This window comes from Perissodus microlepis, chromosome 7 (genome assembly GCF_051167445.1).
Source record: "Perissodus microlepis isolate ML-2025 ecotype Zambia chromosome 7, ASM5116744v1, whole genome shotgun sequence".
Lineage (NCBI taxonomy): Eukaryota > Metazoa > Chordata > Actinopteri > Cichliformes > Cichlidae > Perissodus > Perissodus microlepis.
The window spans coordinates 15390472-15409337 of record NC_140467.1 but is presented as its reverse complement, the minus strand read 5'-3'; the positions used below and the strand labels follow the sequence as shown (position 1 = coordinate 15409337).

The 18866-nt window shown below is 40.8% G+C and overlaps 1 protein-coding gene across 4 annotated transcripts in view; it reads right to left on the bottom strand.

Moving 5' to 3' along the window:
- reln (reelin) overlaps window positions 1-18866 on the bottom strand; it is a 97188-nt gene that overhangs the window by 52977 nt on the left and 25345 nt on the right. For all 4 annotated transcript variants that reach the window (XM_084933760.1, XM_084933758.1, XM_084933756.1 and 1 more), the window contains exon 3: window positions 2903-3041. In XM_084933760.1, the coding sequence (XP_084789886.1) occupies window positions 2903-3041 (139 nt within the window). The remainder of the gene's footprint in view (window positions 1-2902; window positions 3042-18866) is intronic.

Here is an 18866-nt window from a genome sequence, read left to right as displayed (position 1 = left end):
AAAATGCTAATGTTGTGGCTTCAAAATGCTGAGTCAAAAACCAATCTGCTATGTCACGACTGTCATGTTCATCTCTGATATGGTATAGACTGTTTGCAGAGCTGCTGATGTTACACCACAGAAAAGATTACGGATTCATATTGGCTATTTACAGTTTTATGGACCTATGGGACTACTGGAATTTGACTTGTAAAGAAGATGGATTTGAGATTTTTAGTGTCTAGAGAGGTTTTTATTGCAATTTTATATGACAGATGAGAGTTTCACAGGGAATGGACCATTAAGGTGACAATTTTTTGATCAATTATAGCACCAAAAGTGTCCCTGGCCTTTGCCAGAAAGGCCTTGAATCTTAAATTCCTTGAATGAAACCAGAGAAGGCAGCTCTGGAGACGAGGATATACTGCTCGAGATGGAGATGGGAGCTGCGAACTGGAACAGGGGTGCGGTAAGAGTGTTTGTCTAAATGTCTGTATGTGAGGAACAGTCTAAAGCCAGCTGGAGTGTGACTGGCTGACTTTGATAAGGTCAGCCGCAGGGGCCCTTATTGTCATACAATCATGGCCCCCTGCCAACCCCACTGTCATCCGCACTGGCACACTGCTGCTCAGTGGTTTACACTCAAATGCAAACACACAGCACACGCATGGACACACACACAAATATACTGAAAAACACGGTCCTTGTAAGCCAACACACACTCAACAGTAAATGTGTTTGTTGGCAGACAAAAAAAGCCAGTAAATCTGTTTGGCTCAGTGGATATTGTCTAAATGGCTGCTCCACTTTAGCAAATTCCCCAGCTGAATCTTTTTATGTAAGTCCGTCCACAAAAGTCTCCGTCTGATAGACGACAGCGTCCCTCCAGGAATTCATTGAGGGATTTTTTGTGAGTACAGCCAAACTGTTTAATTTAGTTGTGTTTTTCATGAAACATTGATGGGAATTTTGTAATCCCCCTGAAATAAAACGGTTTAAAAGTGGATGACTGGTAATAAAAAAGCAAAATATCAGGCATTAGCCAAGTCAAACTGCAGACTATCTATGAATTAAAAATCATAGAACGATAATGAGTTTTCCTTTTCTTTCATTTTGTTAAAGAAAAGAAAAAGCACTGAACTCTACTTCGTGTAAATATAATCATTGAGATGAGAAGTGAAACGTCTTCAAGAACCTTAAAGAAGTCCTGTTGTTTACTTTCCAAGCTCGTCAGAATACCATGACCTGGATGACTGAGAACCTACACAAACATTTGCATTTACCCTAATAAAAATTATATGCAATGTAAAAATTTGTGGGTCAATTTCTCAAAGATTTTTCTAACGTGGTGCTGTGGTGACTTTGGATTTACAGGACTCCTCTCTTTTCCTCTACACTTCTCCAGCAACAGCTGCTAATTGCATTTTGACTGACTATCTGCAAGAAGCTGTAAATCACCAAGCCAAGAGAACAGGAGGGAAAGAAAGTTTGTTGTACTTTTGAAGGCAGAGAGTTGAGGAAAATGCTCAAAGGTAAGACAAGACAGTTAGAGGCGGAAAGAAAAATAGAAAAAGGAAAATTCAAGGCTGTTCTCAAACATATTTGGCTAGAGCTCTTTCCACCTACACCAATCAAACAACCTGCAGTGTCCAGGGAAACAGACTGAGTACTATTTACAACATCACCAATCCAGTGGCCCTGAGCTGCTGTGTAATGCTCCAGATTTGCTGCAATGGGTTATAAATCTCAATAAAGCTTCTAATAAATAATATGCCCTTATGTAAAATCATAGAAGAGGAACATCATGTTATTTTTTGGGGGGCAAAAAATCTTAGGATATGTTTGCGTATCTTCACTATCTGCAACACACCCATCCTCCCGGGATGGGTGGATCTGATGAGCCAGTCGAACGTTTTCCGATGAGAAATGGTCACACTGAATTAGAGGACATAGGTATTTCCGTGAATTCTCAGCAAGGCACACATCGCACCTGCCAATGCACAGGTCACGTTGAGCAAGGCAATTAGGATATAAACACATACTATGTCCCCAGTTTAACCTCTTTCCAGTCACCGTGCAGGCTTTCTCTGACAGGATGGCCTTTTAACATCCTTTCTGTGGTTCAGAGAGAGCAACACCCATGATGTCATCTGATAAACCTCTCCCGAGCTTTCTGGGTCAATGTGGGGCAACACAACACTAACAGATAGTTATAGCTTATATTTGGGTTAGATACATATATAAAGTCAATATAGTGCCAAAATATTATCTACATGCACACGAGTAAAGAAACGGTGCACGCTACTCAAACAGCTCACACGAGTATTATTATTCTTACTGTACCTCTGTACACATTATCTCTGCTAATGCTTTAATCGACAGAGGAATCTGAAGTTTGGTATTTTAAAATAAGACGTGATGATCTTCTCTTCTGCGATAGAGACCGTGATTTACAAAAGAAACGAAAAACTGTATTCAATACTTGGAGATCATAAACTTATCAGGAAAGTGTTAACTGAAGTCATGGATCAAAGAAGCTCTATGGTCATTTTCCTGACTTTTATACACTTTAACTTTACTTTAGATACACAGAGGCACCATTCTCACTAACCAAATCCCACTTTAACATCTCATCAACACATAAAACCCAGCCAAGTGCAACTTTCCTTGGTGAAACAGTGGTGCTCGATATTAATTACTTTCCTCTAATAGTAGAGGAAGCCTAACCTTGTGCAGTAATCCATGCATGTTTGTTTTCTCAGAACATCTTTGGTATTTAAACTCTATTGCGCTTAAAGAAAATGCATGCAAACGTGTGAGTTTTTATAAAATATAAATTCAAAAATTCAACACAAGCATGGTTGGATACAACAACAAAAGATCACATCACCTGCCATTTTCTGTCTCAATACATATGACTTACAGGAAATTGACACAGCCAGTCCCAGGTGGTGGGGCGATCCAGACAAAGCTGAAGCTCGTAGAGGGTTGGTGGCTGACGTGGGAAGCCACCACACTGCAGACAAACTGGGTTCCACCAAACTGACGATCTGGCATCACACCTGCGGCACAGAAGACAAGCAAGACACATGAGGAGACACGAGGACTAGCAGTGAAGGTTCATCTGATGTTTTTTTTTAAAAAATTGTTTCCTTTCAGCTTGCAATTTAAAGGCTGCAAAAATTGCTGCAGTTTTCTATGGTTGAATTATTTCCTGTTTTATAGGTACCAGCTGGTTTCCATTTGTTTTTCCCGCTGTACTAAAACTTAGCTTATCCACTCACGAAAACAGAAAAAGGAACTTGCAAAGCCATAAATGTCATGTCTGCTTTTATGTTGACAAAATTTACATTGCATCCATTAGCTAATCTGTCGAGCAGCCTTACTCAAAGACAAAAGATTACAAGAGAACAGATGTGGTGTCCAGGATTACATTTAATTCATGGCCTTCTGCATTACAATGCTTTTTGGTAGCTAACGCTCGTCAGCTAATCCTCAGTTAATCCACGCTCAGATGCATTACTGCACACTCACAGTTACTTTTACTACAATATAAAAACAATGTTAACAATGTCGCTGTGATGAACCAAGGTTTTAAGAAGCAAGTCCGTCCAGGCTGCTTTTATATTGTAATGAAATGAAATAAAAATAGATAAAAATAAAATCACAATAACGAAGGACACTGACTTTTCTGTTTTGTCTTGCACAAAGCACTGCTATAAAATCCAAATGCTGCATTAATATTTGCACAGAAAGCACACTCAAAGAGTGCAAGAGAGAGTCTTAATAAATTCTTATAGCACAAACACTGAAGACAGAGCCACAAGCAACCGTGTAATATAAGAGACTATCAGTGGTGGAAAAAACCTTGTGCTCTTTTATGCTTCAGTTTTTTTCTGTGCTTTCTATGTTCTCCTGTCTTTGCCTTTATGCATTTCAGCATTGGCAATTTAAAGGTTTATTGTTTGTTCCTTTGTTCCTTTTCCCTCTTTTCTAGGGCCCTGTACTACAAAATAAGTTCAAAATACCCTTCAGCGGCCACACAAAGCTGGTTATCACCTCGCTAAGTGAACCCAGGGTTCCTTCACACTATCACATTTATATGAAAGGGGTCATTTTAAAAGCAGTGTATGAACTTTGTATGAACTTAGGCACTTTGGTCAGTACGACTGAAAAAGATTTACTTTATTAATGAAGTAAATCATCTTTTCAATACCATAACTCTATCATTAAATAATGGAAGAATCTGATGGATTATAATCAAGTATTTTATTAACTCTTTCACCCATAAAGATAACATGTGACAACCTCCCCTCTACCTTTAATGACCTCAGTATATAAATATCAATAAAGAGGTTTTTCCAAGGGTAGCTGCATAGGTAGAGATCACCTCCTCACTAACTTTTGGCACACCCAGTTATTTTGTTCTATGGGCAGGCCTGCAAATAGAAACCACTCAGTTCAGAAAAAGCTTCATCAGTGGTCCCAGTAGGTCTTCAAAGACTAAAGAGTGGAATTAATGTTTAAAAGAGAGATTCAGTTTTAATTCTTTCAGCTTCAACCTCGGTGATGTTCACCAGAATTCAAACATTCAAACAGGCTTAGTCTATGTGTAAATATCACATGAGGTCAACAAGTACAAATAGGTTTCTTGTTTTATGATCACAATACTAGAATTGTTTGGCAACAACAGGGAATGAATTAATTCAGGTGATGATTTAATTCCTGCTGATCCTAAACTGATCTGGAGCAGTTACCATGGTGATACACGCTATTAGGAAGTAAACTCTACGGTGGCCCTGAGAGGCCAAATGGACTGCAACTTAAGAAAACACCAGCAAAAGGAAAAACGCAGCACAAGCACACAAAACACAATGGAAAATGGAAAAAACAAAACAGAAATAGGAAAAAACACAAGGGAAGTGTTTCTGGGGAGACAATAACCTGGCGGACCAATTGCAGGAACCAAAATATGCTAAGAATTGCGCTGGGAGACACTTGAAAGAAGTGGAGGATCTATTGGTTTTGTGAGAGGTAAGTGTGTTAGCCTAACTATTAGCCTAAAAATGCGTCATAAGTATTATATGAGTCATGATAAAACACGCCTACCATGTTTTGGGTTCCTGCAACTGTTCCATCGGGTTATTGTCTCCCCAGAAACACTTCCCTTGTGTTTTTTCCTATTTGTTTTCATTTTTCCTATTTCCGTTCTTTTCCTGTGCTTTTGCAGCATTTTTCTCATTGCTGGTGTTTTCTTAAGTTGCAGTCCGTTTGGCCTATCAGGGCCACCGTAGAACTCCCTTTTTTAGTACAAAAAAATCCAACGTTAACCCTGAAGTTACCTAGATCAACCCAAATTCTTCTTCATAGCACAGACCTCTGATTGACAACCCTTACCAGCACTTTGTGTACATCTAGTCTTCATCCACCATTTATCTTTCTTTTTTAAACTTTCCTGGTATTGTTTTTGGTCCACATATTTGAACTGCAAATAAACCGCTGACTTATTTCTACTTGCTTTCATTTACTCCTCCACTTTTTAAGTCTCATGCTGTTTTCGTGTTGTTTTTAAACCACAATCATCCACCAGTTCTCTTTTCTGTACTTCTTTCCCTTATCATTTTTGTTCTCAACCATCTTCTTTCCTCTTTCCCTGTGAGCTGACAATCTGTGACAGTGCTCTTATTAATGAGCGTCTGTGTCCAGCTATGATTGCACCGATGAAATGACATAGTGTCGCACAATCTTTGCTTTATATCACAAAGGGCAAGGGCAGGACACCACCAGACTCATCAATCATCGTATGCACATTCGGAACAGTTTAATTATCTACTGTACCTGACTTTGTAGTGTCATCTAAGAGGTGCCCAAACTGTGCTGCAATTCACAAACACATAAATGCGTTCCCCAGACAGTCACTGTCACTCTAGCACTGAGGCCACACACATTCAGCCAGTTTAAAAATGTACGTACTCTCCCATCTGTTTACAAAGATGTGCTCTAAGCGGCAGTGCTTTGGTGGCTCGCCTCTATGTATAACCTGCAAAACACAATCTCCTGCAATTATAACTCACTTCACTGAAAGTATAATCAGCAATGATTAATAACTGAGAAGCTTTAATATCCCCAGAATCAATGTGCAAATCAATAAGTAAAAATTGTGTACGTATGTGTGTGTGGTTGAAAATTCATTATTTGAAAAGAAATAATTCCACCCATTTCTGACAGTAATAAATCTGACCTCACAGATTGCATCCATAAATATACACAATGTTGACAGCACCATAAACGTTTCTGTTTGATGAGGCCAGCTATGTGTGTGTGTGTGTGTGTGTGTGTGTATTTGTGCAGAGCTTCAGTTGTATCACTGCATAAAATTTATACTGATGTGTATGTGCGCACCGTGGTACAAACAAATCTACTTATCATTGCTGTCGGTTAAAAAGCTCAGGAAAAACAACCACTTGTTTCTACGCCAAGGACCAGGCATTGATTTCTGCACCCAAATGGGACATCCTAAGATTCCCCCCCACCCAAACAAGCACAGTAACATCATACTTTTCAACTTCAAACTGAACAGCTGTCAAAGCAACATCATTTACCGCGCTTTCACGTGAAAACATATTGTGCTGTTACGTGCAAGTGCACGTGCTGTGTGGTCCTAATGTGTCAGATTTATGAGGTGTTCAGCAGCGCAGCCTTTAACCATGCTAAGGAGGTGCTGGTATGCAATAACAGAATGCGATTTAATCACCTCGTAATGCTATTATTTTGAAATCACCAACAATTTCTCTGCGTAATGGCCACAATTTACTTCTGAGCACATACTAACACAATCATGCACACAAGGAAATAAACACACTATTAAACCTTTACTGCTGATATACAGAGGAGATGAAATTGTTCCTGTGCAGCCCTTATCCCTCTTTAACATACCTATACATCGTTCTGTCTTTTTAACACAAATCCAGACCAGTTTCACTGCTGATATGTGCCACATATTTACCAGCATAGCCAAAGGCAGCCAAGGCAACAGGTTTCGCTCTAATTGTTCAATTTTGCTGCAGATTAAGAAAAAAAAAGCTTTGATTATGACTGTTGACCCATAATTTGAGAATTCCTTGCCGATGTGCAACACAAGTCTAGCTCTTTAGCTAATAGAAACTAGTAGATGGCCACAAAGACAAAAAAAAAGAGCAGTGTGGTGATGGGACTGAACAGCAGAGAAATCAGCGGGAGATGAAAAGACAAAACTAGCCACCATTTTCACTAAAGGAAAAATTATATGCACTTGCCACTCACCACAGAGGTGTGTTTAGAAACTTACACTTCACAAACTCTTGCACTGCAACTCTGAAGTAATGAAAGAAAACACACACAGATTTCAATGCTTTAAAAAAAAGGCATAACTTAATGAGAGAATGACAAAAAAATAGAAGAAATTAAGTCTGAAATAGAGCGATTGCTCTCGAAGAGCTAAAGGTACGGCTAAAGAAAAGCAGAGCACTTAGGCTATGGTGAAGATGAAAAGGCAGTCTGATGCACTCCAGGACACAGCAGCACTGGGACTTGACACCGCTCACAGAATTTCTATTCCCACTTGAAAAATACACTCAGGCATAAAAATGCAAATAACGATCTCTTATTCCTTTCATGTCTGGGTGTGGAGAGGGAGAGAAAAATCACTATTATTCGATGTGAAAATCTCAAATGTTCCAGTAAAGCAACAAGCTTTAGTGAACCTGGACAGGAAAAAATAATAGAAGCTCTGACATTCACGATTCGGTCCAGGGAAGAAGCAGAAAAACAGCACGACGGCCTCTTTCGTACCTGTGAAATGAAAATATATGAAAGAAAAAGGCCCTCCTGTGACCTTAAATTACTCTTAACTCAGCTGACCTCTGAGTTCTTTGTTAAATTAGCAGCTGGCAAATACCAAACCTGGTAGAAAAACACCTCCTTTATCGCTGATGATTCCCCTGAAATCCACGTGATAAACCCTTGATGCAGTGTTAATTAAAAAGCATCTTTTACTTTGTGATTGCGAGAAAAGATTTTGGTTGAGCATTCTAAGCATTCTTTAAAAAAAAGATTCAGAACTACTACTTTTTAGTAGAAATCATTTTATGCTTCATTAACTGTGATATTTTATTATTCGCACTGGGTGCTATTATCACGCCATCAGCTACATGCAGAACTCGCCTAATGAGCTGTAAATTTATAAGTGCATTACAAATGCCACCAGTGATGCATTAATGCTGCGCGTTAGCATCAGCAGAGTCCATCTCTAATTCAATAAGCAGCCTCAGGAGGATCTTGAAGGAATACTCCATCCACACATTGTCAGTCAAATACGCACATGCAAATACATGCGCGTTCACACGTTCAAACACATGCAGTTCTTTCACATGTAGATTGGATACTTAAGAGCTGTCGGAAGTGATTAATGGCAAGGGAAGATGACCTGCTAACTCCCACGGTATGACGGGCCAAACCTTGTTTCATAAATATGAACCCACACACACATGCACACGGGCACGCAGTTGCTTATACATGCGCTCTCGAGCGTGCCCACACACGAACTCAATCGCACACACAAAAACACAGGAAATGGGTGTGTCTGGATTTTAGGGGTCACATGTTGGTTGTTGGAATGTCACTCCGACATCCATCTCTGCTGGTAATTGTAGTGAATTTTTAAAGCCATCCATAAAAAAGAAAAAAAGAAGTGGGAAGCTGACCGCCTCTTATTTATTCATGTTCTGTCTGTCCATGTCTCCGCTAACAAAGACTTCCCCACATTTTTCCATTCTAATTTTTTTAATATGTAAACACTTCAGTTCACATCTGTGTATGTCCTATTTAAAAATCTCTCTATTTCTCACTTTGCAAAGCTAATGAGCTTTCCACAGCCAAGCTCGAAACAAGTCAAATAGATGGAGTGAGAATTCTCCCCGATGGAGCAGATGGGCAATCGGTGGCTCAGCCTGGCAGCAAGTTAACACTGTAGGACCAGCAGGAGCCGGTCGAACTGGCATTAGAGATGGTAGTTAGGCTACGTGGCAGAGTTTTGAGGATTCAAAAGGCACCATTCAAACTGAAATGCACATTTACCAAAATCCATACGCACCATTTGACATCTGGTCAGTAGCCATTTGCTGCCTAGCAGATGTCTAATGGTGTCCAACTAAGTGCTTTTTAAGATCAGTTCAAGGCAGTTAAACATGCTTTTCCTGCTATGATTGACACAAAGGCACTTGAACAACGTGTTTAAGCTGCTTCCCTGCCATCAACAGTAAATGCTGTAAACTTGTCTGGCTTGCTTAAAGCGCTACAGCGCGCGCACTGTGCATTCAGAACCACAGACATGCATGCGGCTCTGTACGCTTGAACTAACAAGAAACAAGTACAATTAAAATGCATGTGTATGCACAGCAGTTTGCTTAAAGCATTAAAACCCTAAAAGGCAGTGTAATGTGCTGTAAAGAGATTAGGTTATTCCATTATTTGTCTAGGGATCTTATATTTGTCGCTAAGCACTTAATTTAACAGAGAAAAGTCAGTTTCACATAAAAAGCAGAGATGAATGTTTATCACCTTGCGTATCCTCACTCTCAGACAGATAATAGCCTTGCAACCATCTTTTTACCACTGGCTCAGACTTAAAAAGCTAATGCACAGCACGCCAAATAACTTGGCGAGAAAGCCAATTAAAGGTTCATATTTCATGCGGTAATTCTAACCTGTCACAAAATTATTGGAGCATTAACATGTGTTATTAAAAGCCTGTGAATGTATGGGAATCTGTCAAAAGCTGGAATATAATGCCTCTGTCAACACGTTTCAAGAGAAGGCCACACAATGGCCACATAAATGATACATCACAACAGTAGTGACAGCCTGAGTGGGGACCCCATACGCTTTGTGCTGCTGAATGATCCCATGGGATGTGTGTTTTTTTCTGTGTGTCTGATGTGGTGCATTCACCCCTTCTTCCACAGTGCCATCCTCAGCTGGTCAGTCGGACCACTGCAGGGTCTCGTGGTACATGACAACCCACTCTGCTCTGCCATTGGCCGAAAATGGCATCCATCTTTGCCTTTGCCAATCATGCTACCATGGAGACAGGTTGGCAACTTTGAGGTGGTGGCGGGGGTCCGGCACAGCGTTGCCAGGAGGAAGCTGTGTGTTAATATGGGTGGTGAAAGATGCCAGCGGCCAGGGGGAAAGAGAGTAAGAAACTCTGTGGGAAAATGTGAGGGAAAGAGGCTTGCCACATCAATGAAAGACTTTAACTGGTATTAAAGAACACCTGTGGGGTCTGTTAGGCAGCAAATGTGTGCTGGTGATGAAGTGCAAAGACAGGCTTATTGTGCATGTGTTTACATTAATGTTTCCATATCCGCACAGTAGAAAAATCTTTGCCCGTGTGCATGCGCTCATAGAGCAGTTTCGCTTTCATTTAGACTTCCATTGTATCTCACAGCATCCATCATCCATAAACTCCTGATGGCATAGCTGCACCCACCCACAAAAACACAAATCTATGGCTTGTTGTAGGAGCTGCCAGTATGGCTCCACCCAGCTGACAAAGAGAGAGAGTATTTTGCAGAAAAGCATACGCTCATGTGTTTACATTATTTAACACAAATACTCAATTGCTTCTGTGAGATGCTCTACATATGCTCCTTGTGTCAAAACTGGTAACTGAAAAGTTAAAGTAAGAAGAAAATAAACATCTAATTCGTTACTTGTGCGCTCCTGGCTTCCTTGCTGTGATCAAGAGCTACAAGCCATGCAAGCATAAATGATAAATGGAGTACAGGAACACCAGTGGAGCATAATAGACCCTCCAGAACTAATGTCCCATAATTGAAATGAATGTTGTTCTGAATCAAACAAGTGTTGTGTGTTTTGGAGCCGCACCTTGTATGATAGATGAGACTTAGACTACTTTACAAAAGCCTAAAAAGCCATATTCACAGACCCGCACAGATCATACATCAAATGCCTGTATAAGAGTATATTCATCTACACTGCTGAATACAGTATCTGTTGGATCCAGAATGTTATCAATATTTTGATAAAAATATTTTGGTCCACTTCTCCAGCACTACTTCAATGCGATATGTCCATTCTGGGTGGTTGTTCGAATTTTGAGCAGAGATGTCACATAGTTTTGCTTTGGAGGAAGCACAGACTAAAATGTGAAATATGAGCTACATCATATTGGATCAGAAAAAAGTGTATGAGCCAAACTTTACCCAAAACCAAGATCATCAGCCGTTTCAGGCTGAGATTCAAAAGCACATAAAAAAAGTGAAACATTTTCAAGTGCTCTCTTACTTTTTTTTAGTCGTATATTTAGACATTAAAGAAGTGAATTAGATCTTCATAAAAACCTGTAATTACACATAAAAACCACATATCTGCTAGAAGTGCTGTAGGTCCGAGTTCTGGAGGTGAAACGCCATTTTACATGGATTTATTTTCTTTCATGTTTGACTAACCGTTTGTGTTTGTTATTACGTTGGGCTTATTTGTAGTGATGAAGCTTTATTTCAGTAAACACAAGGTAATAAATATTGATAGGAAGGACAGCCAAAACTATGATAATAAAAGCTTTCCTTTATGTTTTTAATAGAGTCAAACTTCCTAAAATGGGTTCAGTCCCAGGCTCAAGATATGTGTGTTATGTAAACTATGAAGGTGAAGTGGTGCTTCAAGCCCTAAATCAGCAACTGAAAGGCTGAGTGCTGGTGTTGTGGGGCCTGTGAAGCAGCAACCAGTGGAGGACAGCCAGCTTCGTGCCCCAGGAGAGGCTTACCACATTGGGTGGCAAAGTCACTAAACACCCCTTCCCCCAGCCCTGTAGTCTTTGAGCACCATTTTCTTCTTCCAACTCTCCATCCATACATCCATCCATCAGCAAAGCCTATGAGCAGCTGCCTTCTGTGGGTGTGTGTCATTGTAGCTTGGCAGGCACACACCACAGCTTTACCGGCAGGCGCTAGGGCTAATTTGATTTTTAATTCAACACGACTCCTCGGCTAATAGTTTGAGTTGGGGATTAATTAATCTGATTTGACTTGTGCTAATTTCTTGCACCCACGTCCCCGGTCTCCACCCGTCAGTGCAGCAAATAAACAAACTGGTGAGGCCGTGGTCTCGCAGGCCCTGCCCTGACACACACGAGAGAGATAGAGACCTGGGGCGACAGGTGAGGAGCCGACGGAAAGCCTTTGGAAAACGTAGCGTGGTGCCTGTGCTGCCTTTGTATGCATGTGTATGTCGAGTGTGTTGTGTGTAGCTAAATGTGTTTATGGAGGAGGCTGGAGATGAGCCTGGTCTGACAGAGAAGTGCTGGGAGGCAGTGAACTAATCACAGCAACAGACTGGCTCTCGTAAGGAGGGCGAAACAAAGAGAAGGTCAGTAACTATTTTCACAGCCAAAATATGGGTCAGAGTGGATCTGGGTGAGTTCCTCACAGATAACTTGTATATAATGTAAAAGGGGAAAAAGTGGCCATGCAATAGAGCATCCCTGTTCTGTCTCTAAGGCTTTTAGAGGGTAGAGGGCCAAACCCAGGTAGGGCCCTACAGCAGAAAAAAAGAAAAACCACACTAAGTGTCCTCAGCTCACAGAGTCAGATTGAGCACTTCCACTGTTTCTAATACTCAAGGGAACTTTAAAAATGAATAGACCTAAGAGTGCAGCTTGGATGGCATGCACTTTGTGGGGAAGGCTTTGTAAAATCACTTCCTTTCACTTTGCACACCAATACCCACACACTTGCAAGGTGCTAGTGGTGGCATAGAATTTAAGCAAGATAAATTTCAAAGTCAGCTTGCCTCTAACTTAAAATGACGCAAACCTTCTGCCGTTGACAGAAATGTGTCAATCGGAGCAGTCAAAGCTGTCTCTGTCTTTATTCTATCTTTATTTCTCTCTCATTCGCTCTGGCATGTTACCACCCTCTCTGCATGGCAGAAAATAACATTCCTCTGCTCAAGAGAGACCACACATGGGAGAAACAGCCTACGCCTGCTGCTCTCTCCTGCAGAATAATAACAAAAAAAGATAATAATAATAAAATAAAACTGCCCAACAGCTCGCACACCACTTTGAAATCTCTATCTATCACACAGAGTCCAGCTCCTGCTCTTCCTCATTCCTGCTCTCTTAGTCAGCCCGGATTTACCATACAGCAAAGAAAAGAAAAAAAGTTCTCACATGATGAAAATATGAATGCATACACACACACACACACACACACACATTAGGGCACAAATAGATGCACACAGGCACACATACTGAACACTACACAAATGTAAGCACACCTGGGAAAGCCATGGGAGTTCAAAAAAAGCACTGTTTTTTTCCTTCAATAGAGTTAGTGTACATTCAGTGAACCAGTAAATTCCCAGCAGCACCAGCAGTAGTGCTCCTACAGGTCTGCTGCACCATCACACCTGAGAGGCTGTTGGGATGTATGGCCAAACAGCTGTGGCCACTGCTTTAGGTCCAACATGAATTAGTAATGAATCGTGTATTCTGTTTGAATTCTTTAAAGGCGGGCTTGCTTTGGCCTCTAAGGATGCTTTCCACATGGAGAGAAGTTACTTCTGACTTCTGGTGCATAATTACCCAAGCACTCCACTGGATTCTGGGAGTACACAAATGTTTAGCCACCTGTCAGCAGCCTCCAGGCATTGCATATTAGTGGGGGGAATATGTGTTAATAAAAGAAAGGGACAGCCTGGGCGAGAAGGTTGGGGAAGTCCAGCGCCAGCAAAACAGGGAGATTTACAACAAGCCGACCCAGTTGATCTTAAGTGTGATCTGACACGCTGCTGCAGAGAACACAAATAACCTACCATACATAACCCGCCTCCTGACAACTCATTTCATCTTCTGCACTAATGAATTCATCATCAGGAGGGATATGCCTTTGGTGTCCCAGCCCTGAGCAGAGAAGGAGTAATGGCTTAGATAAGTCATCATCATCATTATTAACATCATCACTGCTGCCAGCACCTCCTTGTCTCTGTTTGGCCCATAGTTCAGTAGCAACAGTTTGGGACTGTAACGTGTCCTTGACAGAGATGTGATAGTCAAACTTTGGTGTTCAAGGTTATTGTGAGGATGGATATCAGAGCAAAAGTGTCACAGATGTGTATCCTATGTATGAGAATCAGCGTGAGTGTGCGTATGTCAATAGAATTTGAATGTGTTTGGGGTATGAATGGATAAGTCGGTGAGTGTGAGAGCTCTTATGGGAGCAAACGAGTGTATATACGTGTGTGTATGTGTGTATTTATGAGCGCATGAAGGAGTCTAAGCGGCACAGTCAGGGAGCTGTCAGCAGAGAGCCAGAGAGCACGCTGATCACAGGGCTGCAGTGTGTTTGATGTCTCCTAGGGACTGACAGCTTCTCTCCCCTTGGGAGCCCCTTCTCTCACCCCTTCTCTGCTCCCTGCACCACCCTTTCTCTATATCATTCCTCTTTATCCTCATCTTTCCATACATAGCATCTCCTTCACAGTCTGCGCCCTGCTCGGGAGGGGTGGGTTTGCGAAAGAACACTTGTGCTCTCGTGGGACTGTTGGTACTGTTTGAGAAAACACAGAGGTTCCCAAACAAGGCTTTGTACAGCAGGAAGCACACCTGCGAGTGTGTCTCCATAAATACTGACATGATGAGCTGCCATCTCTCATAGTCTGACATTCTGGCTGACATTCAATCTGGTTTAGTGGCAAGAGGGGGCTGACAGCTGACCTTCAGCCCCGAGATGGATGAATGTGTGGATATCTGGATTTGAATGCATAATTATGTATATTAAAAAGGAAGAAAATTGTAATATTTTTTCTATTTCAGAACAAGTTCTGCTAACCTGCTAATGCATGGGTCATTTTGCAAACAAGATTATATACTATGGGTCAGTAGCAGCCTTATATAAAGTAATTAGCCTGCATGGCACCACAGTCAGATGCCACAATTTGATTTCAGTAGCACTGACGAGTTTTTGGAAGTTGTGGCATTTCTTTCCTTTTTTCTTACTCTGTGGTCGCAGCAGCTGAATGGCAATATTTCCCAGCAGAGTGCAAGTTTGTGAGAGCTTCATGCTTCCCAAGTTGGAAAATGAACACAGGAACTAATGGCATATTATTTAGTATGAGGGCTCAGATAGTTGAGGTTAGTATATTCCACTGTATACTATTTGTCATTTTCATGCCCCAGTTGCGCTTTTAAATTATCTGATTTCTGACTGCCATAAAAACTAGACATCAGTGCATCTTTGTAGTGTATGACTATCAGAATCCTCCAATATAACATAAAGTGCTGTTGGGCATGAAATCTACAACTTAAGAATTCATCTGTTATTGTCTGATATACCGCTATGAGAATAAACTGCAAACTGCATCTTTGTCATTTATCATTTTACTGTTAAATGACAAAGATGAATGAATGCTAAAGCCTATTCGGATATTATACATATATTAACTCACTAAGAACCCAGCATAATTTATAGCAAAATAAATAAATTAAAAAAATGTTTAGTTGTTAAATTGTTTGCATGAAATTTACTACCAAGGCAACAGTTTGAGGAATACCTCAAAACTGAGTGTCAAATTAAAAAAAAATATTACAAAGGTGTAACAGAGTACCAGGTGCCCTGGAATTAATTTCAGAGTTAAATGTTTGCGAGACCTGATTATTATTTTGGCGGAAGACCTTTTCTGGCAACCCCTCCTACACAGGTCAAGGTGCAGCAGGATTTCATCAGTTGGGTTGTGTGTTAGCATGAGCCCATCCGTCATGGCAAGAGAGTGTCGGCTGGATGTCCCTGTCACTAAGCTGTCCATTTTGTCAGACGGCCAGATCCATCATATTGAGATGGGGACTGAGCCTTGCTAGCGGAAGACAACCACTCCGCAAATACATACAAATATGCAAATTAACAGCAAAATAAACATCACCCTGCAAACGAGCCATCCATCAATGACCAGTTTCTCAGCAGCTCAGCGCTGGCAAGGCAACACCAATCAGGCCCTCCATCAGGGGGAGTGATGAAATGCCATCATCACATCCTGTCATCCTCCTTCTCTTCTATATATATATATATATATATGTCTGTGTGTCTGTGTGTAAAGAAGAAAGTGTGTGTGTGCGCACACGTGTGTTTGTGTCTTTTATATATTAAATAAAGACAGCCAAGGTAAATTCTAAATGCATGTTTTAAATGTTGAACAGCTATCCAGACCTACCTGTCCCTATGTGAAAAAGTAATTGCCCCATAAAACTAATAACTGGTTGTGACACCAGGAGAACTGCAATCGAGTGTTTGTAATTACTGTCTGTGAGTCTTTCACATCACTGTGGAGGAATTTTGGCCCACTCTTTTGTGGAGAATTGTTTTAATTCAGCCACATTGGTTGGTTTTCGAGCATAAACAGCCTGTTTAATCAGATTTTAAGTTGAACTGTGACTATGTCACTCCAAAACATCCATTATATATTTTGATTCATTCACAGTTGAACTTGCTGGTGTGGTCTGGCTCACTGTCCTGCCACATAAAGTGAGCATGAACTAATAGATGGACATTCTCCTTTCTGGTTTTTTGGTATAGGGCGGAAATCATGTTTTAAATGAAGTCATCCAGGTCTTGAAGCAGCAAAGTAGCCCCAGACAATCACACTACCACCACCATGTTGGACTGCGGCTCATGTTCTTTTTATGTGTTAGTTTCATGGCAGATGTGGAGGGACTCAAACCTTTCAAGAAGTTAATTTTTTTGTCTTGTCAGTTTACAGAATAATTTTCCAAAAGTTTTCGGGATCATGTTGTTTGTGAGACGAGCCTGTGTTTTTTTGGTAAACAGTGGTTTTATTGCTTGTAACTCTCCTGTGGAAGTTATTTTTGCCCAGTCTCTCGAGTGAATGATGAACACTGACCATAACTGAGGCAAGTGAGGCCTGCAGTTCTTTAGATGTTGTGTTTAGATGTAGCCGTCCTGGATGACTTGCTCATGCACTCCTGGACTAATTTTGGGAGGCCGGCCACTCCAGTTGAAAACTGTTTTTCTCCATTAGTGAATAATGACTCACCATGATTCCCAAAACCTCAAAAATAGCCTTGTAGCCCTTTCCAGACTGATAGACATCAGTGAAACTATCAAATCTCTTCTTGAGTTTCTTTAGATTGCAACATGAAGGACTGCTTTCCGAGATCTTTTAGCCTTCTTTGTTTTGTCAGACATTAAACACGCCTGAGTGTGGCTTTAGAAATTGAGTTGAGCTTTCCAAAAAAAGTGGTTAATCACAGTTAATTCATGATTTAGCAAGAAAAGACAGTAATTTTTTCCACACAGGGCCAGAGAGCTTTGGATAGCATTTTTACTGTAAAAAACATAACTGTGCACGTTCTATTTATCTTTGTCCAATGTTAGTTTTGTGTGATGATCGGAAACATAAAAGTGTGTGAAATATGAAAAAAGAAATAAGAAAAAAGGAGGTATGTACACATTTTTCCACTCTCACACTCATTCCTCAATCTCATACACTTTCTCAGTCCAATATTGGCGTTTTGCTCTAAATTTTCAAAGCTCTCCTTTTCCTTCAAGTGCCTGTTCATCATTGTGATTATAAGTTATCTGGACACATTTAGAATGAATACTTGCTCTGTCTGTCTTTGTGTTTGAATGGATAATGATGTGATGGGAAACATTTTACTATCAGGGAATACAAATCCGACCACATGTGACATTACTTTCCATCCAGGCTCTGGCCTATGGGTTTTAATATATCACCTCATTACTGCTATGTGACATGTAACAGCAAGCGGATTTTATGATACATGAAACAAAAATCAAAATTATGACAATATACTTATGTTATTGGTTTCATCGTTTAATCTTTCTGGTTGCCAAGCTGAAAGCTTCAGAACGCCAAGAGGGCGGATTGGAAAGAAAGACGTCTTAATGGAATAAATGTCAAAGAAAGGAAAAACACTGAGGAGTTGGAATTCTTCGGCTGCTGAGTCCAGACTCATGTTGCATTTCTGGCAGTGTGTACAGACATCCGTTTTGACCACGTTACATTCAAACATGCATATAAAGTCTCCATGTTTCACTCTAAAGTGTTTCAAAAAGTCTCTAATGAGTACTTGGGTTGTCAAAATCGACTACAAAGTAGACTCAAATGAAGCTGCACGTCATACCTCATCCATTAACTGTGAGTTGTAAGTAGTTGAATCCCAAAATGAAATGTCAAGTCTTTCCTCTCAGCTCTGGCACCTTGAAATAAATGCACCCAGACTAGTTTTGCTGGCCTGTGATCGCTACATTTACGAAAACCACAATCAATTTGCACTCCCGCGTTCTCCCTGTATTTAGCAGGCATGGCTCCCAAAGCACAACATTGTTTTTAGCTCCAGTTCATCTGATTCTGCACTTGCCACAGCAGAACAGTTACAGCATCGTAAAGGTCTGTGGTTAGCCTGCCAGCAGCAAGTAGAAGGTCGCTTGCCTTTAGGGAGTGGAGGAACCAGCCTTGAGCAACTTGAACCACAACTCAGCGCAGCAGCCGAAAACATGGCATTCCTTAGACTACCTTAAACTGCCCTGCCGACTGCTTCACCACACATCGGTTACAGTAATTTGACAAACAGTGGGCGACGCTGCAGTGAAAACCCTCAAACTAAAACATACGTGCTACAAACGTAGTTCAAAGAGCACTGCAATTCAAGTGGAGTGGAAGACAAAATAATGAAAAAATCACTGCTGTCTTTATGTTATGGTGTTTGTTTCTTAAAGTTATAATTGTAACAGATCAACAAAAAGAAAAAGGAGTGATAAACACACACAAAGAGAATTGATGAAGCATGC